The 23,938-nt window shown below is 39.5% G+C and overlaps 1 protein-coding gene across 1 annotated transcript in view; it reads right to left on the bottom strand.

Moving 5' to 3' along the window:
* Positions 1-4,861: 4,861 nt before the first annotated feature.
* TAFA1 (TAFA chemokine like family member 1) overlaps positions 4,862-23,938 on the bottom strand; it is a 227,288-nt gene continuing 208,211 nt past the window's right edge. The window contains 2 exon segments of the mRNA XM_009981931.2: positions 4,862-4,879; positions 9,522-9,646. Of these exon segments, the coding sequence (XP_009980233.2) occupies positions 4,862-4,879; positions 9,522-9,646 (143 nt within the window).

Raw genomic sequence — 23,938 nt, forward strand, 5'->3', positions numbered from 1 at the left:
CATGAAACCAAACCATGGCAAGACTGCGTCCCTGTGGGAGCAGAAGATGTTAGAGTAGGTCTTGTGGTGGTCTTCCGTGCACCAGTGGTTTGAAAATCCCAGCTGAAGGAACGTGAACAAGCTTTGAGCAGTTGGTGCTTGCAGATGACTGTCCACACTTGACTGCAGGCACCCTAAATCTGCTCTCTGTGACCTGAGCTAAAAGCCAGGGTCTGCTGTCAGTGAAATTTTGCTGATGTGAACTGTAGATGAACCATCTGCAATGATGACCTAAAATCCAGGAGTCCTCAGTTCTACTGCTGGCTCTGCTGCTGTTTTTTAGCATAACCTTAGGCAGGTCTCAAGTCTTACAAGTCTCCATTTCCTACCTGCAAAGCAGAGGATTCCATTTCTTTTCCTCAGAGCAGCACAGTTGTATAAAGTACAAATATTTGTGAAGTTAAGCGTTTTGACTGTGTGAGCATTTCAGAGAAGAAACCATAAATATGTGTCAGGCCTATGATCTGAATTCAAACCGGTGAGCTAGAAAAAGTGTTGACAGCCTTAAACCAACTGCCCTGTACACACATCTCCTTCTGTCTACCTGAAAGATTATTTGTGGAATGTGTTTCTATTTTTCTCTGACAAAAAAATAGAATACCAAGCAAAGAAGCATGACCTATTTCTTTGTCAGGCAAGCTCTAAACCCTGCTTACTGGGATGTGACTGAGGTATTGATAAAAGAGAAGCTCATCTCAGGCCACAATATTCACCCCACCACTGAAGAAGAAGCAGAGAATGTCACCTTCAGATGAAATGGATGTGCTTTCCCAGCCATATTTATCTCCTCCCATATTTATCTCCTCCACAACTTCTCTATGATCTGTAATTATATTTGGGCCATATAGTGAAACAGAAAAGTGGCAAATGAGGAGAGTCAGGAGCATAACAAATCATTTTGTAAGAGGAAAATGTACAAGCAATGCACCACTGAAAGTATCTGCAAACTCTGTTAATGGGTGATCAACAGGGCTGATAAGAGCATCGCTCACCATAAACTGTATCACCTTCAGTAATTTTTGACAGTCCTTTCTCTGTGTAATGCCAAGTTTGGGTGCACATCATGCTGTTCATAACAGTTGGCCATAGGAATAGACTTTCTCCATGGGTCTTTTTTCTTCAAATATAGCATGTAGCATATTCAAAGCAATTTCAAGTCATACCACACTGAGCTCTTTATTACCAGAGATTTTTGGACAGAAGCACATAATCTAGATTTTCTGAATCAATAGGCAGATGGTAGCTACTTTTTTTTTTTTTATCGGTATTTTCTCCAACTTGTACATTTTAGATTTACATAACTTGGTTTCACACATCTGAAGAAGAAACACTGACATAAATCTAAATTTATCTTCAATGCATTTACAAATATTTTTCTTTTTTTTTTTTCCCTGATATGTCTCTGTCTAGACTTCTGCCAGAAAGCAGGAACTTTAACTTTCTCTTCTGTTAATGTGAATACCTTTTAACATTGTGCAGAGAACGACATGACTCTCACTTTCTTATGAGGATGTGGGACCCATTCACTCCATCACTGAAACACACTGGGTTTCCATCGGCCAAGGTAAGCAGCTCTGACATCTTCCCACTAGACACTGTGTTACTGTGCATATCCCTGAAATACATGATCATTGTGACTCCAGGCTGGTTGATTTTTTTTTATTATTGTTTTCAATTTGGTTCACTGAAACAATGAAGGTTAGCTGCATCCAGCTTTTAATTTGACTTCACGTTTTATTAGTCATTATTTTTGCAAAGGCCTTAATTCCCCTCTAAAACATTTTAATTAAAACAGCAATTTCTCAGTGCCGCACTTCATGAGCAGATTTTGCAGCAACTTCAAAGAGACGCAGATGTTTACTGAATTCGGTGTGGTGATATTTGAGGCTGCCTACTGGCAAAGAAAAATTCATAAACATCTCTAAGAAACTTTGCTGTGGTAATGACAACATTTCCTTCTTATATTTTAGCAAGTCTAATATGTCCTAATTCAACAGGCATATTTCATAGACACAGGCATAAGCACCGTTATCTACTCCCAGTTTGAGCCACGTCAGATACACTGCTATGGGGTAAATACCTCTCAATGGTGATACCTTAAGAGGCCATGGGTTAGTTTGTTGTGTGTGTGTCTTCTCATAGGGCATCAGTAGACTGGGAATAAGGAAACTGAAGTTCAATTTCTGCTTGATTTTCCATAGCCCTCCAATGTGATTTTTACTGGCCATTTGGCTTTAAGTGCCTCCGTTTCCACTGGTAAAGGGATGATGACATATCCTGGCTTTTAATCAATTTATCTCCTGGTGGCAGGATCTGTCTCTTAGTGCACCAAAGCCTTTCCAGCTCTAGAGGATGCTGGGGTTTTCTAAAGTATTGTTCTAGTAAAATTGAGAAATGCTAAGGATTTATTTTGGAGGAGTTTCTGCTTTCTTGTGGCAGGTGAGCCTGGAGCTGGTCTGATGATCTCATTTTGGGACCACACCTTTGGGTAACCAGGCAGGAAGTGGTCCTCTCCGAATTGAGGCAATGGGAATAGGGACACATGGCCATGGCAGACAGTTATCTAAAACACAGACCAGGGCCTAGGTATCTTTGGTGACTAGGCAGGTAGCTGTGGCCAGAAAATAGGTGACCTGTCCATCTGGGCCACCAGTGAGGCTGGTCTTTATGTGCTAGGACCTACAACTGGTGCTGAGGCTCATGCTCCTATTTAGTCTTTCTGTGCATAGAAGAAAAACAAGCTTCTTCCTTGGACACTTTTCACTCTCACATCTTTTTGAAGAGGAATTAACAGAAGTACTTGGAAACAATATATCCATTTCCACTGTGAGCATCACGCAAGGACCAGCACGGACAGCCGGCACGGAGTATGGCGTGACACGTCAGGTAGCTGCTTTAATATACAGTGTAATTATAGTGACAAATTTCTGCCTCTTGAAGCATCAGAGATTGAAGTGGTTGCCCTGAAGGAGAAAGAAAGTTAGTGGGAGAATTTGACCAACTCTAGGTCGGGAAGTGCAGCGCTTCCTCTGCATTGGATTAAAAGTGATTAGCATGGCCAAAGGGTCCTGTGAGAGACAGGTAAGCAGGCTGAAAGGAAATTGGAAATATTAAAGAAATGAAGCTGGACTGGATAGAACAAGTTTTACGATTCCCTATTTCCCTTTGATTTGGTAGCATTAGGCATACTGAAGGGTAGATTGCACAGACTTATGCGTGACAGCAAGATACTTTTCCACACGAATAAACCCCCTGAAATTAATTGGACCGCTCACGAAAGTGCCTGGGAATGTGAACTAGACTTGCACATTTCAGCCCTCAGATTTGATCTTTCTTAAGCAACTCAAGGGTCAGGCTGCACGGCGAACAGCAAGAGCTTAGCCAGAAATGTGAATGCAAGCTGCTCGCAGTTAGCAGATCAATGTCTCTGTGGACGCATCCTTTCTGAAAAGCATCTCACCTCAGCTGAATTCACCTTAGTAAGAAACAGATTCAAATTAAACTGAAAGAAACTATTCCTGAAACGAAAGCAGGGCTCAGACACAGTTTGCTTACCCCAAACTGTTGTGCGTTTGCTGCCCCACGGAATGGCCCACGTGTGTGCTTTGAGCTGGTGGTAAATGATCTCGATGCAACTCAGCCTGGCCTGCAACAAGGGAAGCTTAAATTTAAGTTATTCTCCCCCGTGTGCTGTGGGATAAGAGCACACAGCCAGGCAGTGCCTTGCGTGTGGGTACGCCTGAGCGTTCGAGCTGTCCACAGAGGCATTTGCTCAAGCCGAAATGCTTTTTCACCAACTGCAAATGGGCTCGTGTAAAACCAAACCACAGGTAAAATCCCTCTCGCATGTTTGTCTGGAAAGAAATAGCTTTGTCGTTGTGTCAAAGAATTAGTGAGCGAACAACGCAAAGCTTTGGAGTTGGTTACTGGGTTTTTACTGCAGTCTCTACGAGCTATACAAAGTCTGAAGACATTGTATGTACAGTACATCTTTAATAAGAAGGGAGCTCACAGTCTACCAAACTCTGCCAAATAAACTTTTAATACATACTGTACTTCACTCAGTAGTTGTCCATCTCTTCTTCATGGAATATCTAACAGCTCTAAAAATATTTTCTTGGAAGAGGATAGAATTATCATTGTTATATATCAATCAAGTATGGTTAATGAAGCAAAGCCAGCATGCTAGTATTGCACAAGGGGAAAAGCCTCCAGAACACAAAGTGGAACAACAAATGCCCTCAAAATTCTGCCGAAGGGAACAGGGAGCTCTGGATGCCGCATCGGTAGGATTCGTGTAGCTCTTAGGCGTCCTTGTACTGCAGCAGGTTTGCTTTGCCTCTTCACTGCCACATTTCTCCCTGAAACAGGTAGGGATCTTCCAGACCATTACAAAAAAAGAAAAAAAAAATCTACAGCAGCTGCAGCAAAGTGTGGTACTATTCAATTTCTTGAAGAATGAGGCTTTTATTTCAAAATATCATATATTAATATATATATATTTCTATATATATATACTTTAAATGGTATAAAGTAAATTGTAGATCCAAACTTATACTGTTGTTCGTACTTCGCAATCTTGGAAACATTACCAAAGGAACCATTTTCTTCATTTTTATTTCCAGCTGTCAAAAATCAGGGGCATTATTTCCACTGAATACTTTCTTTCGCACAGTAAAGCCACTGTTGTTATCTGGTAAACAGTCAAAGTGCAAATAAGAAATCCATTTGGCTTGTAAATGCTGAGATGGTTTTAAACTTTCAATACTTTGTCCTCATAAATCAGCAGGGCTTTCATTGTCTCCGTGCAGACGGCACTCTGTTAGGTCCTCGGGTGGATCTGCCGTAAGAAAGTGCGAAAGAGTCAGTTAAATAAAATGCATTATGAGAGGGAAGAAAGACCCAGGCTTCATGGCACTTTGCCCTGCTTGTGATATAGCTGAGTTTAAATTGCAATATTTTGCAGGGGTTCTTTACTCTTGGGGCTGCAGGGATTTAAGGATGTGCAAGAGGCTGACCCTGAGCAAGCTCCTGCCTGTGCCTTGGGAGATGCTGGATGTGCATCGATCGCCTGGGCTGGTGGTACAGGACTGCCAGGACAGCTTGGGGCATGGGGCCATGCTCACGCCAGCCTTCCACCCTCCCCTTCTCAAGAGTGATGCTAATAGCTTCTGCTAGACAAAGACATGCAGATGGATCCATCTTTCAGGTTCATTTGGACCCACCACCAACCCACTTACCAAAAGAACAGCAGGCTAGGAGTGACAAGCTATAAAATAGACTGGAAAGGCTGACCGAATTCGTCTGTGCTCCTCAGGTGAGCTAACACGGCCGTAAAGCCATCACTCTCTGACTAACACCACAATTGATCTGAGCGAGTGCACTAATGGGTTGAAGAGGAAACACCACTGCCCAGAGGTATTTTTTTAGGATGCTGAAATAAGAGTGACTGACCAGGAGCAAAAATAGCTCTCTTGAGGAGAGGTTTTTGTTTCTTTCCCGTGCTGATACACACAGTTGAATGGCACAAGGGATCCAATCCTTTGCTAGTCGACTAGGTCAGCAATGAAACTCGAATTGACTTGAGTACTAGCAGGCTCAGGCATTAAATCAGGGCTACAAATTATTACCCAAGCACTAGATGAGATGATGAAATGCAGCAGTAAGTCTTATAGCAAGAGATATTTACTATCTTGTGCTCTACTGCTTTGAATTGACCTCTTAATTAACAGAGACTTTTATCACAAAAATAGAGGGGTTTCTTCATAGCTCTAAAGGAAAATTAAATCTGGAAATCATCTAACGTATTAACCTAGTTGGACAACTTGATAAAAGAAAATAAAACTCTGGAATCATTTACCATTTCCTTCCTTCCCCCACTTCCCATTTTCTTCTCTCCTGGTTTGCCACTGACGAGTGACCCTGCTGGGTTTTCTCTCTTGGGAAAGAATACATCCCTTTCTGGTTTGTATTTTGTACTCTTGTACACTGCCTCAAGGATTTGTATGGTCGGTGCAAGGGCAGGGAACGATGAGGGACCACAGTGCCAAGGGGCTGTGGGCACCTCAGGTGCTATTTGCTGCAGCGTGAGACGAGCAGTAGCTGCAAAGAAATGTGATGCTCAGGTGCCTCAGGGCACAGTAAAATGTCCTGCATTTCTCTGATGGCAAAATGTACGGTAACCCAAGTGTTACTCTGGAAACTGCAGAGCGGGTGGGCTGTGATGGTGGGTGCAGGCTGTGAAGCTGGAGAGATACTCCAAGTTGAGCTGCTCTGCCAGTCCCCAGGTACTCAAGACTTTGTTTTCCATCCTCCACAGTATCAGCAGAAAAACAGCTTGTTGAAGTATTTAGAGGGCTACTACATGAATGTCAGGTGTTATTAGTGTGGATTACTTAAAAAGGGCATTTTGCAGTGCACTGGGCACATGAGCCCAGGCAGAAAGCCCTGAGGAAGAGCACTGTGCTCCTCAAGGGCCCCCCAAAGCGGTGCAGAGAAGTTCATGTATAGACATCAATCCAATGTCAAGAGCTTGTGAGTGACTCCCTTGCTCAGATGGGAAGTGGCAAAACATGGGATGCACGAAGAGCCATGTTTTCCTGTTTTGCAGCAGCTCTGGTTCTTACAGGCATTAGTGTGCCCTCGTGGGCACCATCTCCCAGCATCCAGACTGAGACTGTGCTCTTGCATTTGCCCTGGTGCCAGTGGCTCTGCTGAAAGGTAGTGATGTGATCTCCAGCCAGGTCCTAGTACAGCTCCAAGAGCCCCACATTTTTAAAGAAAGCATTGAAACTTATGGTCTTAAAAAAAAAGGAGTGAATAGAGATTTAAAAAAGCATTGAAACTGCTCCAAAAATTGAATTGCAGTGTTTTGTCACCTGCTCTGACCATCAATAGAAAACAAATTGATTTACAGAGAGTGTGAGCTTTGTCTCTTTGTTTTTAACAACTTAATTAGTGAGCTATGCTAAAGGACAAAACACAGGAATAAATGCATGAAAAGGAATGGAGGATGTGATGGCAAAGCCTTCATTGGATCTGTTGTCCACCTTCTTCTGACACTGATCAGTATTAATCGCAGTAATACAGTACACTGTAAAATCACATATATTATGTATATACGTGTATTATATATACATACACACATGCTTATATGTGATTTACTGTGGGCCTTGAAGAATACACCAACAGCTATTTTAATCCTGTGAGCCATAAATGCGAATGTTTTCCTTGTCAGGCCAGCAGCTGCCTAACGTAAATGCATTTAGTGTAAGGAAAAGCCTTCATTAAAACAGTTTACAGTTTACAGCCTATGGTGACTTGCTCTAGCTTTTTGGCTAATCACCACAGATGTATCTAGGATGCTGACTGATTTGTCTCGTTTCTTCTGCTTTCTTAACTTCCTTAACTGCATAAATTAGACACACATGGCCCAATCTTGCAGCCTGGGTTGGGGTCAATACAGATTATAGCGTTATCTCGTTCTCTGATGCCATCTGAAATGACAAAACAAAGTAAAAAATGCCTGTTTCAGGATCCGATTGCTTGTATTATTTTATATTTATGTTGCTAGACTTGACACAGAAGTACGGATTCAAGCAAAGTTTCAGGGATTATGAAGTAGAATTGTTGTTTAGAAAATGCAAGAGACGGTTGCTAAGCTCATCATGTCATGTTGCCTTTGTCAATTGGGTTTGGTAATGATATTTTAAAGCAACAAAGCAAAATTCTACTGGAAGCAGCACCATAAGGTACTCCCTTCACAAGCTAATTAAAATAACTCCTGTGGGTAAATGAAGAAATATTTTTTCCGTTATGAGCACTCAGTCTGTAAGTATTTAATTTAAATGAAATACAATAATGCATACTGAATAGATTGGACCGTACATCTGCATATTAATGAAGCTGCTAAATTTCTAGCAATCACTTCTAGATGCAGACTATCGCCTAAAACTAGTTTATATGATGAGGGTTGGGTGAGTTAAAAGCAGGACAATTTCACAGAAAAAAGCAAACGCAATTCCTAAATTATATAATTTGCAGACAGACTGCAGAAATATTGAATTATTGTAATTTAACAAAAGTATAACATACTTCTTCATGTTGCTTATTACTCCTTTAATATCACTTTCTTCCATTTTAATTCCCCAATTCAGTGAACAAAATGTTGCCTCACTGAAAAGGACATGTAGTGAGATTTTTTTTTGGTTTATGTTTAATTGCACTGCAAGGCACATACACCAGGGCACAATCTTCCAGTGGTGTTTCAAGGTGGAGAGATCAGTTGTGAGCACAGAACGGTTTGCAGCAACAGTGACACTGCAGGAAGAATTTGAGTCCAGGAATCACGGTTCCCTCCATGCTTTCTCCTTTGCTCTGGGAGATGACAAAGGGATAATACACATCCTGTTTCATGGGCCACTTGCTGCCCTCTGCAAAGAAAACCTCTTAAATTAATACAGCTCCTAGTAATTTAATGTGGTGGTGAGATTAGCCGTGCCAGAAGGCACTGTTCAAGAAACTAGGACTGCAATACAAATAATTCATCCTGAGGTGATGGTATGGGGATCAGTTGGGGTAAAAATCTCCTCCTTCAACAAAAGCCCTAAAAGACATGAAAAATGACTAGGGTTAGGATTGTATAAAAAGGAAGAAGTCAGGAAATCCTGACACTAAGCTTCGTGTTCCTGTGAATTAGTAGCTGGTAAGAGTATGTAGAATTTCTTAATAAAAAGGGAAAAATTTCTTGAAAATTCACTTTTCTTTTCATTGAGCAGGTTTCAAAAGTTATTTTCTACTTCACTGAAAAGCAAAGTTTATTCATTTATAAAAAATACTTTGAGTTGACAACCCTGTAATTTTCTTGGAAAAAATTCAATTGTGGTATGAAAATAATTTAATCAAAATTGTTGAATACAGGTATAGGTGGCAGTTTTAAGAAAATGATTGAGAAATAATTGCACGATGCAAAAGAAAAGCTAGGATCTATTTTTTAAAAATATTTTTTTTCCCCAAAGGTAATCTCATAGTGGGAGAATTTAGTCACCTCATTCACACTTTCTCTCTTTTCAGCTGTATCTCTGCATTTTCCTGGCAAGGCATGGTGAAAATTGTCGTCACCCGTTGGCCTGTGTTACCTGAATCTTCAGCATCAAAAGAGTAAGTCAGTGCATGGGGCTAGAGCTGCTCTGAAGCAGTGATGTGCACTAGTTTTTCCGAGGTGACAAATGTCTGTAAGAAAGTGACCTGGTGATTCAGGAGCTCCAGTCTTCCAGTTATCAAGCTTGGGCCCAGCTGACCAGCCTGAATCCATCCAAATTTTCACTAAATTATGGCCAGAAGCATTGGGTGGCTGGGAAGGTATGCAGTGATCTTTCAGACTTTTAGAGCAGACATGATGATAGAAAAGATATGGGTGAGCAATCACTAGTGATTCCCCTTCCTATTAAGACCTCCTGGATATAGCCAGAAAGACGACTTACTCTGGTGGTCTTGATTTTATTGCCAGTCGCACACATCCATCCAGAATTATCAGGCAACGTCTTACATTCCTCTCCTTCTAGGCAGGGTTCCATCTCACACCACCATTTCCCAATCACTATTGAAGCTAAAAGAGAAAAGACAATGATCGTAACTATGTTATAATGAAGAATCTAATTAAATAACATCTTAAGGATCTAACACTGCATTTAAGAGGTAGAGTGTCCCTTCCAAACCCTAAATTGAAATTTAGTTGCAAGGATTTCACAGTTAACTACTGGTTTTGCATCCTACATTCTCTAAGACAGTGCACTGTTTTCCATAGCTTCCTTATCCACGAGATTTAGTCTACTATTGTGCTGTGGCTGCTGGGAATGCTGTGATGGCAGCAATATTGACCAAAGGACCATCCACCCTAACAGCCCATCTTCGTGAGTAGCCAGTCTGATCTGTATGAACATATATTAGAACAAGGCATGCTGAAAGAGATTTTCCTCAGAATATTCTCCAGATCTTCAGGACTTGTGGCTCAGGGTATTCCAGAATAAATGGTGTCTGCTTTGCTTTCAACACCTACAGTTGGCTTTTTCTTCTACAGATCTGTGTAGATTTTACTGAACCCATGTAGACTTTTAGCCTTCATGGTATCTTGTGGCAGAGAGCGTCACATCTAGAAATAGAAGGTAAAGTAATACTGAACAGCAGCAGAAGTTTGATCTGTTGAAACATGATTATGAATTTTATAGAAGCCACATTATCTCTAGCAGTAACTTTTAATTTCCAAATGTTTAACATTGTAAATACTGACAGTGTTTGGATCTTGTTGTTTGAATTTCATTGGCACATGTGTTTACAGCCTTGAGTGTACTTTAATGAAGTTTCTTGCATGGGAATTGGTATCTGTCTATAACCTTAACTGTATCTTAATGACATTTTTTGTCTGGGGATTTTGATAAACTTTAGCTCACCTTGCAAACTGTGACTAGCTGGTGCATGAGTGGCTCTGTCTGTCGTTTGTATTCCCTGGCAAGAATTAATTTCATGGTTGCACTCATAAAGCCTTACTGTCAAAGCTTCTTGCACACTCACTCCAATAGAGATGCTTAACCCTTTCGCGTCTCCCCCTGTAGCTGCTTCAAGCCCATGAAATATCTTTGAAGCAGCAGACTACCTTGCATCACACCATTCAGCTCTGGAAAATGCCCTGTTGTGCATGCATTGATTCAAGGACATTTCAGAGTTTATAATTAAAGTCTTGATTTATTTTTTAACTGGTAATCTGTTTATGCTTACAAAGTCCTAAGGAAAAAAACAAAGACATATCTGCAGCCACTGCTAATGTCCATCCCCTGAATTCATAGCAACACAGATGAAGCTACAAGTCCCTTTTTCTCTAATCTCTAACATATGACCAACTCACACTGAAAAACAATTGCACCAAACCCGTAGATACTCCTAGACTGAGAAGCGTGTATCATTATTTCATTTCCTCATGCAAGAAAAGGCTCTGCGTGGCATACAGAGCAGGATACTGTAGAAGAAACAGACTCAACAAGGCATAAAATAGGGACTCCAGCATTTTCAATAAGGCTTGAACTGCACACTTGTTTTTGTGTTAGGAGAGGTGCCATGGCTTCAAAGTTATGTAGCTTCAGCATTAGCTACTCAGAATTACACCCATTGCACTGTCTTACCAGACCTGCTGTTGTCCCACCTAAGCTGCTGACTTTATTGCTCCAATCCTAATTACTAGGAACAGTTCCCCTTTTGATCTTAGCTCTCTCATAGGACTGTTCCGATTCAGCACTTTGTTTTCCAGTGTGGTCTATGAAAAATGAACCACAGCCAACAGGGTCAGCCTTCAGCAACTTTGAACTATTCTGCCAACCTCATGTAATTGCCTCTTCTCCTTAATGCTCCCCTCACTTTCTGATCCAGCTTCCTTTGCTGCAGACTAACAAACAGCACACACACAGATGAAAGCATGTAGGTGTGTAATACTATAAATGTATATTTAAAAATGGGAGTTGTATGTACACATGCTTACATCTAAACTAAGCTAAAGACCTTATTCTTTAGGTAAGAATTTGAAAAAGAGAAATAATTTAGACACAAAAATATGTCATGTGCCCAGAAAGGAAGCTGTTCTTATGTAAAGCTGGTAGTAAACTGGGAAATCAAAATGGTAAATATAGAGTGGGAAGTCCTGCAAAGAAGGTCAAGTATACATTCATTAAATTTCACTTTTATTTCCTCTAAACTGTAATTAAGACTTCCTTTGGAAAGGTGAGATCTTTGGTCCTCAGATAAGCTGAAAAAAACAGCCTCTGCCACTTGTTGAGGTACACGGTTGACCTGAATGGCATATGGTCAGGATATTTGGTGGGCCATGCCTGAGAGCATTCAAGTATAGCCCATCTTAGTGAAAAATAAACCAGAATGACAAGCAATATTTCTGGGTCACGTAATGAACTCTAACGGGAAGCTACTGCAATTCAGGAGTCCAAGTTAGCATCTTTAAAACAGACCATCACTTGGTATGTGGTTGTATCAGCAGACTTGCTGAATAACTGTCCCAACAGGGATATGATTTTCACCTGCTGAGTTTAACTGAAACACAGAGAGAAACACCTTGGGTTTGAAAGCTCCTTTGGTCTGGAAGAAGAGTTGAGTAAGTTGGAGCAAGTGAGCTAAGCTTAGTGTAGAACAGAACAGAATTTAGAATAGAATAGAATAGAATAGAATAGAATAGAATAGAATAGAATAGAATAGAATAGAATAGAATAGAATAGAATAGTTGGAAGGGGCCTACAATGATGGTCTATGTCTGTTTTGTCTTTCTTATTTCTTCTCCCAGCTTATACTTGATTTTTATAATGTAATATATCATTTCTCCATGTATACAACACAAAAAAAAACCCTTTACACCTGTGCTCGCAAGGCAGTTTAATGATGCTATTCACACATCATTTCCAGAAGGGTGTCATTAATGATGCTAACAATGGAGAAAAGAGTTATCTCTCTTTGCTATGCATGAAAAGGCACGAGGGCTGAATCTGCACTCTAATAACAGATTGTACAGCAGGCAAACTGAAAAAACATATCCTGCTAAACACTGGCCTTCACAGCAATCATCAGAGCAGAGCAGCCTCTGAATACATGAGGAGAATCCTGTGATACGGAATCAGGAGCAATGATCACAATTATTTACTAGTAGCAGTGCTGTAGCATTAAATAACCATGGAGAAGGATCCTGTGGTGCTGGGTACTAAAAACCACAAAATTGAACACCCTGGCCCTGGGAGTTTACATTGTAAAATAGGTATGAGATGAACCCAGCCTGAGAGGCAGCATGGAGAAGCAATGCTGTTCTTAGCAATTAAAATGATCTAATTACTCACTGATGCTGTTAAATATAGCCCAAGTATTTAGATATTGACCTTGAAAAGTAATCAAGTGCAAAGTCAGTGCTGAACCCTAACGTCACCTGAGTCATCTAATAGTGTGCAGGTTTTAGCATTTGTATTCATTTGTGATCATGGTGCAGTTACAATCACAGGGTAGACCAGCCAAGGGTCCACCTGTCCCTACCCAGTATACCTGGGCTGGAGAAAAAGCTCATTTTATAAAGGGGGAACTAAGGACGTTTGCAGATGAAAAGCTCCTATTTCTCTCTAATATGTAGGTGGGCAAAATCCCTTGTAAGTCTGAAGCACTACAAAGCCCACTGCGGTCTAGTCCTCAGCACCATGCTGTGGCAGCAGCGTCCAGAGCCCAATGAAAATTATTTCCTTTGAGTCTTGTGTTTATAGGGTTTCTCTTCTATTAAGAGCTTTTTAATCTTTAAGACCAGTTGTCCTTTTTTGGCACTGCTGATCCTTTGAGGTCTACTTGTTTTCAAAGTTTTACACCTCCAGCTCTGTTCAAAGAGGCAGGAAAAAAAAACTTTGAAATGAATCACAGTTTGCTGCGTTTGAGATTAGGTTCACCTGTATGGGGAGGGGGGAAAAAGCTTCCCTGAGGAATATAATTCAGCTTCTCTATGTTGAGGTTACGTTGCTCTGAGATGTGCTGAAGCAGCCATGTGAGAGAGAGAATTATTAAAGTTAAGATGCTTTCCCTTGGGGTGGTTTCCAGACAAGATCTCCCAGATCTTGAGGAACCTGAGCTTCTCAGTGACCTGAACAGCTAATTCTGGATGAGAATTGCAGACTCCCATCAGTCACCAAACATCACAAGCTGTGAGAGCTCACATCATGCTGAATTAGATGCCTGTAATGTTTTGGAATGGTTTTCCTTGTGTTCCTCTCATTGTCTGGGGAATACATGAAGCATGGAGTTTTTTCATGCAAGGCTGATTTGACTGAGACACATACCCTCAACCATGGGGAAAGAAAAAGGATATGATATAAAAGAGGCTTGACTATTCCTGCTTTGTTTGTGTTTTGGTTTGGGTTTCTTTGGTCCCCAGCTACTGCTAGTGTAAACAAAGGATTGCTTATATCTAAGTTCTTTTCAAGAAAATGCCTCTTTTATAAGAATATTAAACTCTAAGCATATAAGTAATGGAGCTGGGGAGAAAAGCAACTTCTTTTCTTCTCTGAAAGGGTTGTCAGCCACTGGAATAGGCTGCCCAGGGAGGTGGTTGAGTCCCCATCCCTGGATGTGTTGAAGAATAGGGAGGATGATCTACTTAGGAATATGGTTTAATGGGGATTAGGGACGGTTGGACTCGATGATCTCTAAGGTCTTTTCCAACCCAGAAATCTATGAAATCTATGAAATTCTTTCAGAAAATTCTTGAGGGTTTTTTTTCCAGTTCAATTCACAGTTTTTTAAATCTTTGTTTGCAAAGCTATACATTTTTTTAAATCAAAATATTTAACTTTTTATGTATTTAGTCTGCGTGGATTAACAGCAAAAAAAGCGTTTGATTGAAGTGCCTTTCGCTCATCATGTGTACCAAACAGAGAAATTACTACAGAGAAGAGATCTGGTGGTCAGATTGAATATAGGGAAAGAGCAAGAGAATAGCTTATGTTTGCTAGTGTTTACACAATTCTATTGCATTTTAAAATGAATTTGTTCCCCTAATGCCTAGAGCCTTAGGTGGCTGCAGGGAACTTCCAGCTTAAACTGAATTCAGTGAGCTTCAGTCTGCAAAGTTCAAGAACCTTTGTAGGTTGCTTAAAGGTAGTGACCGCTTTTTGACTTGTTCTTGTGCATCATCTGGAGCACAAAGGTTTGATGCATGAAGAGAGCTGGCTGGGGATGTTTTTCTCTTGAATTTCAGTAACAAATTATTCCATTACGGGATGACAGTAAAAATGCACTGAACACCTTCAAATGTCTACACCTAAACTGAGATTGAATCAACATGGAAACACTAACCATTCTATCATCTGCCTCTTGAATCGAGCAATATCTGGAAAAAAATTACACAATCCAGTTGATTACAACTTCCTTATTTGTAGGTATTCCCAAACTTGTTGAGTTACTCATTCATCGGTCTTTGAGTTATTGCATTAAACTGCAGCTACTCAGTCGATCAAAGTGGGGACTAACTGCCCTCTTACAGGTGATTAACAGGACATGGGCAGCGGATGGTCTGGGAGAAAATGTGCTGATGCAGCCCAGAAACTTGCAGGCACTTGCTTGTGTCATGTTTGCTACTCTAGTGTGTATAAAAAACGTACAGACTTCTTTTGCAGCTAGAATTATCCTTTAACTTTTCTGCATTTGTATTTAGGAAATTGCTTCAACAATATGACACACTCTATATGGCAATAAGTATAAAGACATTATATTTAACAATGTGACAATACTCACAGAGTAACATATAACTTTAATTCATGTTTATGGAAGACTCTGAAATGTGAAAACAGCAAAGTATCATCATGCATTTTTCAACAGTTTAGAGGGAACATGCTATGTATTAAAATGTTCCAAGATTGCTTCTGTATTTACCATTATAAAGCCACTGCAGCTATCTCTTTTTGCCTGTGATACAGTGTACACAGTTTGTTTATATAGAAACAGGATACAAAGGAATGGAGAGATTAGATTGCGCTTCCCTCTGATCATAGGTATCATGTTACTCCAAGGAATAAGAAACAGAGTTCGTTTCCAAAAGCAGTATGACACTCGTTGCAGGATGGGAAAGTTTTTACTGTAAGTATAAAGCATTCCATTTTAATCTAGTTTCCACCAGAGAAGATTGATATAAATAAAATTTAAATAGAGAACGCATTTCACAGATGCCAGCAGCGAAAAAGACTTTGTCAGCTTAATGAAAAGATATCAATTTTCTCCACTTTATTCAATAAATTGTGAGTCATTTTCTAAATGGATTAGATTAAAGGAAAGTTCAAACTCCCCATGAGAGACTCTTGCACTGATGGAGACTTTTGGCAATGGGAACGGCACAGAGGTAGGTAAAATCTTTCAGGTAGTGTTTTGTGTTTTTTTTTTTTTTTTTTTTTTTTTGTTTTTTGTTTTTTTTTTTAAATACTGCTGATAAAAACTAGAATAGGAGAATCTGTAGCCCTGTGCTCACCTATTCCTTATAAAACAAAATCTCAGAGATTTGAATGAGACATTTAATATCTCTTACTTTATTGGGATGCCATGGGGTGTGGAATGAATTTCACGGGTGGGAACACACTTTCTAGAAGGATGAGAAAACTGGAGTGAAAGAGCATTTCATCTGAAGGGTTATGTATTTCATAAACAGACTGAGATACTGTTTACTCTGGGAGTTGTAAAGCAGTAGTATGATAAGTTAAAGAATACAAACCTGAAACAAAAGATTTCAGGTTGAATAATGCTGTCTAGGAGAAACACAGAATGTTTCCTATAGGGAGTTCATCAAACTATCTCCTTTAATTTAATCTTACTCAATTTTAGAAGCATCAATCTAATGCTCACACAGTGTAATACTTTGCAGACTTTGATAACAGACCTCTCACAACTCTGGGAAAACTGACATTCCTCCAGTTTAAAACACAAGCACAGTGCAATCAGCCTGGCAAGTAACGTCTCGTATCTCTAATTGCCTTGGATCCAGTCTTGCTAAGTTAATTTATTATTTTTAAATTGTAGTAAACATTAAAGAGAGATCATCATATTACATTTTTTTCTTTTAGAACTTTCTGATCTTTGCAATATTCTCTAGGTTTTTGAACAATGGTTTATTAATTCACTGGGAGAAACTTTAGAAATAATCGAAGGTTTTAATATCTTTTTTCCATCTAGGATTCTTGATTTTTCATTGCAATATATTCAGCAGCCAGAGTAGGATATTTTTAAGGATGTAATATGTGTCTGAACAACTCTGTGGGCAGCATTAAAATATACCCACAAAATATGAAAGGGCAGATTAGATGCAAAGAATCCATGAACAATTTCCATTTAAGATCTGCATAAACCAGCAAAAAGGGTGCTAATTCAACAGCATGAGAAGGCTCACTAGTGAAAAACCACTTACATTGCCGTTTTCTAACAGCTGGCTTACTGTTAGGTAAATCTGAAAAAATGACATATGCATGTTGTGTACTTCCCTCATAACAACATGACCGACAGAGATGCTGTTGGTTAATGGGCTAAAAATCAGAAACTCCCAAGGCTTGTTTAATCCCAGCTCTGCTTCTGACTTTCTCTACTACTGCAGGTAAACCATCTTTTTGCTATACCAATTTCCAATTTGTAATCTTATTTACTTAAGAAGACGAGTTATTTTTTGCCTTGTTTCCTTGTGTGTTCCCCTCTGTCTTTACTGACCTGTCGAGCTTCAACACTGTATTGCAGCAATTTTGGACTGACCTGTGTTCTGCATTTGTGTAACTAGAAGAACAGTGTCTTGGACTGAGACTGGCTTTCCTAGGTACTACAATAACAAATAATACTAAAATTATATGAAATCTGTGTGCATCCAGAAGGTTTTTAAGCACCTGCCTGACTTTCAGCTGAATAGAGATGGTCTGTTAAAGGGCAGATTTTATCAAAAATAGCTTAGATCTTGCAAAGGAATTTCTAGCCCTCAGTGGTGTTCAGCCTGGGAGGGTTGTACACTGTAGTTTTGTCATTTTTCCATGTCCCCCTCTTTGCACCTTTGGAAACAAATGTTGCTTAGACATATGGCAGAGTGGCATCCATAACTGAAGCAGGACTGTGATTTCTCATGGGTGGCACCTCCATGGTGAGGGAACGTGCATCTTCACTTCCATGAGTGCATTAAAAATGACAGTACTCAAGTCCTCTGAGTACTTACAAAGTGTGTACAAGCTGTTCAGGGGGAAAAAACTCTGAACATCCAGGTTTTAAGAACTGTAGGATTTGTGTAATTATCTTCTGAATCAGGTAGATCTCAGGGATCTCAGTGGCACTGAACCTTTAATGTTTAGCTACCAGGAAGCCAAATTTGCTTCACATAGATGCTCACAAGTAAAATCTCAACTGCGTATGAGACCTGCCAGTAACTGGCAAAACGTCCAGGCCAATGGAAAGTAATCAAAAAGTTTTCTTGGACCCTATAGTTCAACTTGTGAGATCTTTTCAAAGTCTCAGATTTCAAGGTAATAAAAAGTAAAGCTACTAGAAGCTGTCAGGTTTGGAGGCCAATGGGTTGTAGCGCTTCTTCAGCAGGTCTCAGGTCAGTCAAATTGTGCTTGGCAGCTGGCTCTCAACCCCTGTACAGTTCTCATTTGCTAATACTGTACTCAAAAGATGTCACTGGCTTTTTTAATCATTCCACATTCCACTGAGCTCAGACGTGACCAGTGCTTGATGTTTTTTTCTTACAGTTATGGATCATAGCTGATATTTTAGCTGAATCTTCACTGCATTATCTGTCTGGAAACTTGATTTCTACAATGAAAGGCAGAGCAAGCCTCGACAAAACACGTTTTTGCAGATATCTGTGGCAGAGAGAAAGGACATGAAATGATAAAATACACCACGTATGATAAACTCGTTTCCCCAAAAGTGCGTAATGTATTCTATGACCTTCCAGAGTGCTAGGACAGAGCCTTACACTTTTTTTTTCTTGGAAATTCTTGAATTCATCCACACCAACATACATCTAAGGCAAGCGTCAAGCCACCCACCTTTATTTATAGTTTTATTTGTGTGAGTTTATTGGTGTTTGACATAACCTCGCTGCAAAGACAGTGGGTCATTTGAGAGCAACCTGCTGACACTAATGAGTGCTAATGAGACCAATGAAAAAATGAAATGCTTACACGCAGGGAGCTGAAATGAATGCAGGTGACTGAGGATCCCCCCACAACCCGATGGGAAAATTGATCTGTTGTAGGCTAGGGAGACCCATCGCTGCTATTTATTACTGAAGTTTGGAACTGAATCCATCCCTTACTGCAGAATAAAGCTGAGAGCAGCCTGATAAAATATTTGTTCAGTGTAGCAGTGTTATTTACACCTATTTGAACTGCTTCTAGATAGCCTAGTGAAAGCTTAATCTTATTGTTATATATTTTATGAAACGCCAATGAACTGCAGCATAATTATACATTTTTGGAAAGACAATAGGAAGCTGCTTATAAATATTCACACACATGCTTCAGACCAGGGTTGAGGACGGGTGTGCCATCAAAGAAGAAAAATGTCTCTATGCAATGTGGATTTTTCATTAATAATAATTCATTAATAAAGTAAATGAATGAGTTGAAATGCAGAGAGAGAAGACCCAGGCTGTGAGACTGAGGATAAGGGAGGTACTCAGAGGTTTGTGGGTGGCCTTGCAATGCTATTCCTCCAGTGGCTGCAGGGACTCTAAGTCATATATATGTATATATATGTGTGTGTATGGTCCTGATGCTGCTGTGGAGGTGTTTATAATGCTTTGCTTGGAAACGACTGTGTTGAACCAGAGATATAATTGCTATGATGTTGTCCCTCATGACAGTGGAAACGAGCACCCAAGAGGAACAATTATTGCCTGTTTTTGCATTAGAAACCAATGATCCATGTTTAGGGTCTGATCCAACAGTTACTGAAGAAACAAGAAAAAGTCCTCCTTTGTTTTTGCAGGCTTTGGACCAAATCTGGTGTCTGTAAAAGCTGCTGTTTGCTCAAATGTGAATCCCCTGCGCCGCAGGAGGCTGGGTTCAGCGAGGTGGAATGGAAAAGCTGCATGATGGGCTCTGAAGGGTGAAAGTCTATTACGAAATTTTGACTGAATGAGGTGCCAGGAACATAGCTTAGCAGCAACGCACTCTATGAAAGAACACTGAAAATGGATAAATTATATAACTGTAATGCATTTATAAGGCATAACAAAGCATGCATAATATATTGGAGAGTTATCAGTTATGAAATTAAGTTCTGGTGTGCTGCTTGGGTATAAATCGTGTAGTATTTGTCCCCTGTTTCCAGTTCACAGAGAAGATTCCTGTAAATAAATAAGGAAAATTCTTCCATCGAATCTACAGAAATTAATAACATATAATGCAATGTAATTATGTGTTACCAGTCAATGAAAAACACCTTTTTTAGCCTTGTATATGTTTTTCCAGGGGAAAATGTTTTTTAGTGTTTTTTTTTCCTAAATGTAAGCTATTATATTGTCATTGTTTTTTTCTCTGTGAAAAATACTAAGTTCTCTGTGCTTTAAAGACCTAAGGCTGAATCTCTATGCTTAGAAAATGGCAAAATATGTGGCTGGGGTTCCAGGTGTGCCTCTGTAATAGCGAGGGCTATTACAGGTGGGTACCTGCTGCTGAAGAAAGTGTGTGGACAGGAGAAGTGGCAAAAGAACCGAAAGCACAACAATCAGAGAGGTGTGAGCAGTAAAAGGGTGATCTTTCTCCTTAGATCTGGATATCAGGGAATGTTTGGAAAAAGAAACTGCTAAGAGGTGTGAAATACATGAAGCCATTTGCTATTCTTCCCTTAAAAAGGATGGAAAGAGGATAATAATCAGAGCTGGAAAACTCCTGAATCAAACCACTCCATAATTTTGAGCTCATTATAAGAACCTAATGCCCTAAAAGGGTCTGAGTATCACCGCTGGTCTGAGGCTCTGGCTGGGTTGAGCAGTATGGGCAGATTCAGCAACACACTGAGGTGTGTAACTAAACACACATTTCAACCATCACTTTAGTGTTTCCGGTTTGCAATTTTATAGGAGAACACTTGCTTGAGGTATCATCCCTCTGGACGGGCTGACCTCACCTTGTGAGACTGGTATGGGTTAGGGTCTCAAAATTTATCTCAGAAGGGCACAGCTTAAAATCTGTGTGGAGGAAGCTGTTTTCAAAGGTTAAGTTAAACAAGCCAACAGCCACTCCACAAGGTAATTACTGATTTATTAAAAGTGTTGTATTCATTCAAATCTCTTTGTTCTGTGATGTAAGACAAGTCTAATTTTGTTTTAAAGATTAAAGGAACATTTTTTTTTTGTAAACAAATCCCGAGCTACTATTACAAATTACATCATGCATAATCTTGACATGATAGATTTGGAGATATTTCAGTGCAACAATGCCTGTGCAATCAGAACAAGAACTGCGGGACAGAACAAAAGTTGATGAATTGAGCACACGATATTTTGTATCTCATATCATAGCTTAATTACTGCTTCAATATGCATGGAATAAGAGAAGTAACTCAATTATAAAAGCTTATCAGCAAGACTTAAAAAGAGTGAAATTCATGAGTGGATATTAAACTGACCTTAACCAACAAGCTTTTCTTTGAAATTATGTTTTCCTTCAGTGCTCATAATACTTATTTACTCTGAAACATTTTAGAGAGCTGAGAAGTCTGTTACTGGGCACTTGAAATTTCATGGCCGTGTTGGTATTGGCACAGTTGATGTCTTTTTGCCTCCATTCAATTTAACTCTGAGTTGTATTATTTTAAAAGATGAAAATTCACTACCATTTGCAGGTTTTTTTCCTTTTTTTTTTTTTTAATCTTAGAAAAGTCCCTGGATTGCACTTCTAGATAAGTTTTTGCTATAAATAATTTATATGATGACCTTACTCTGTTGTCCTCAGAGTGAATAATCCTGAATTTATACAAGAATCATTATTTCTTATGTTTGCAATACACAAGATGTGCTCTTGAAAAAATAACCAGATGGAAGGAGCTGTGAGTCTTAGACTCCAGATACTCCAGGAATCTCATGCACACTCCTGTCAGATGATTCTTAGCTATGAAGCTGTAAGCTCTATTCTCATCACTACAAATAGGAATTTAACATTTTATTTTTCACAAACATCTGTCCTTGTTCTACTTGATCTCATTAATGCTCATACAAAATGAATGTAAATGGAGCCTGAGCATGCCCAGTGCAAGTTCTTTTACAAATCTGAGCATGAATTAGCATAAAATGCTTTGCAGAACACGTTCAGCTCTGCCAGTTGCAAAATGTATGCAAGCAGAAGCCCTCCAAAGATGAACAGCTAAACAAAGATACTGAGAATTGTTGTAGTTACTAGCAAACCAAACAGGAAGTTGCTTTATACAAAATTTTATGATACACTTTGTTCATCTTTTTCAAGCACAAGGTTGAAATAGCCAAGTTTTCTTTCTAAACAGCCACCTCCACAAATAAAAAGTAGATCAAATAGGAAAGATAATTGGCTAGTGAATCCCCAAATTCTGGGTATTACGTTGCGGTCCTCAGGTTAGTAAAATCTATGATTTTCTGCAATAACAGTGATCACTAATGGAAGAAAAGACGAATGGAGAAGAGAAGCAGGTGAGCAGACAAGTGTTGGAAAAACTGTAAAGGCTGGATACGAGAAGCTAATGTGAACTGTCATTCCTCATAGAGGGGAGTCTGTCTTTACAAGCACCTTGGTTTTATCAACCATGGTGAGTTCATGGTCTGAGACTTTACAGCAGGAGCATCTCCTGGTCTATCCTGCAGGACCATGAACTGACTTTACCAAGTTCTCAAGAATTCCACGTATCCACCTCAAGAGACTCCTTGAACACAGGATGGTTAAGAAAGCAGCACATGGTAAAGGGAATCATCATTGGACAACTCTTTTTATTTAACTAGATTAATTACCCATTATCTAAATTCTGCAGAAGTACTTCAGTCCTGATTGGCACCTGCCATTTATAAGGTATAAAGTTCTTGACAGCCAGACATGACCATGTGCATGAAGACTGGGACTCAAAAGATGGGAATGTCTACAAGGGAAGTCTTCACCTTATCAACCAACATGGCAAAACTAAGAACTCTGAAGCTGAAGCGTCCTCCCATCTGGAAAGGAATTTCAACGTTTTTTCCGGAGATGTTTTTGCTATCCTGCTGCTGTCATTTTTTATTCAATTTTATTCTTTGCCTGTCCTTTCTTATAACAGATCCCCTTGCACTGTTCAGGTTGATCTGCCATAGAGTCATAGGATTGATATTCTTCCCACTACCACTTACAGTATCTGACTTTTCATTCAATCAATCGATCTGTGTGAGCGATTTCTCGTTTCACTTGCTTCAGGCTTCTACTCAGTACCTCTCTTTCTCCTTCTGCTCATTAATTCAGTCCCCACACTTGTGATCTCAAAGTCAAGGCTGGAAACTGATAGCTCCTCCCATAAGAGAGTGAGCATGGGTAATTAAATTGTCACATACTCCATTGTGTGTCACATTTAGTAGAAACAGCATAAGACAGAAATTTGGGTATTTTGCTTTAAACTTCAGGTGCTGATTTTTTTTTTTTTTTTTTTTTGCTGCTACCTAGATATAATGCTTTGACCCTGGACCTTGTGATAACAGGCAGCAGAAAGGTCTTTTTTGTAGAAGGCAGTCTTCAAAAATTGGTAATTTAACTTTCAATGAAGGTAGAATATGATAATTTATTTTAAGCGCCTTTTGCACGGGCGTCCTCAAATATTTATAAACTCATTTAAATAATTAATCCAGAGTTTTAATAAACTGTTTATATTCACAAAAAGAATGTAATTTGCAGGAAGGACTGCTCAGGTGTTAGGAAACACAGACAGACCACATGAATTAAAAATACTGGCTTGCATCTAAAGTTTATATGACCTTTTTACAGTTTGTCTAGGGTTGCTTTCTTGGGGTGAAAAAGTGCTTCTATTGAGCTGGTTTAGCTATGCACCACACAGACTATTTTAGGAAAGAAAAAAGAATGACCTTCTATTAGCTTGGGGATTGTCAAGATCAAGGTTTATCCAAAGGAACAAAACAGATTATATTAATTTATTAATTAAGCATGTCAACATAAGTATTTTTTTCCTGTGGTGTGGTGTTTGTTTTTTTTTTTTTTTTAGCAATGGTGGCTGCATACTATTCTCAGCAAAGAGAAACCAGTTTTTCATTCATTGGGACAAGTCTGCATTTATCACTACAGCAGATCATTATTTAGTCAAGCATAAGCTATCTATATCAGCCTGTGACCATCCTAATATGGTTAATGACAAT

The sequence above is a fragment of the Tauraco erythrolophus genome, chromosome 12 (assembly GCF_009769465.1).
Source record: "Tauraco erythrolophus isolate bTauEry1 chromosome 12, bTauEry1.pri, whole genome shotgun sequence".
Lineage (NCBI taxonomy): Eukaryota > Metazoa > Chordata > Aves > Musophagiformes > Musophagidae > Tauraco > Tauraco erythrolophus.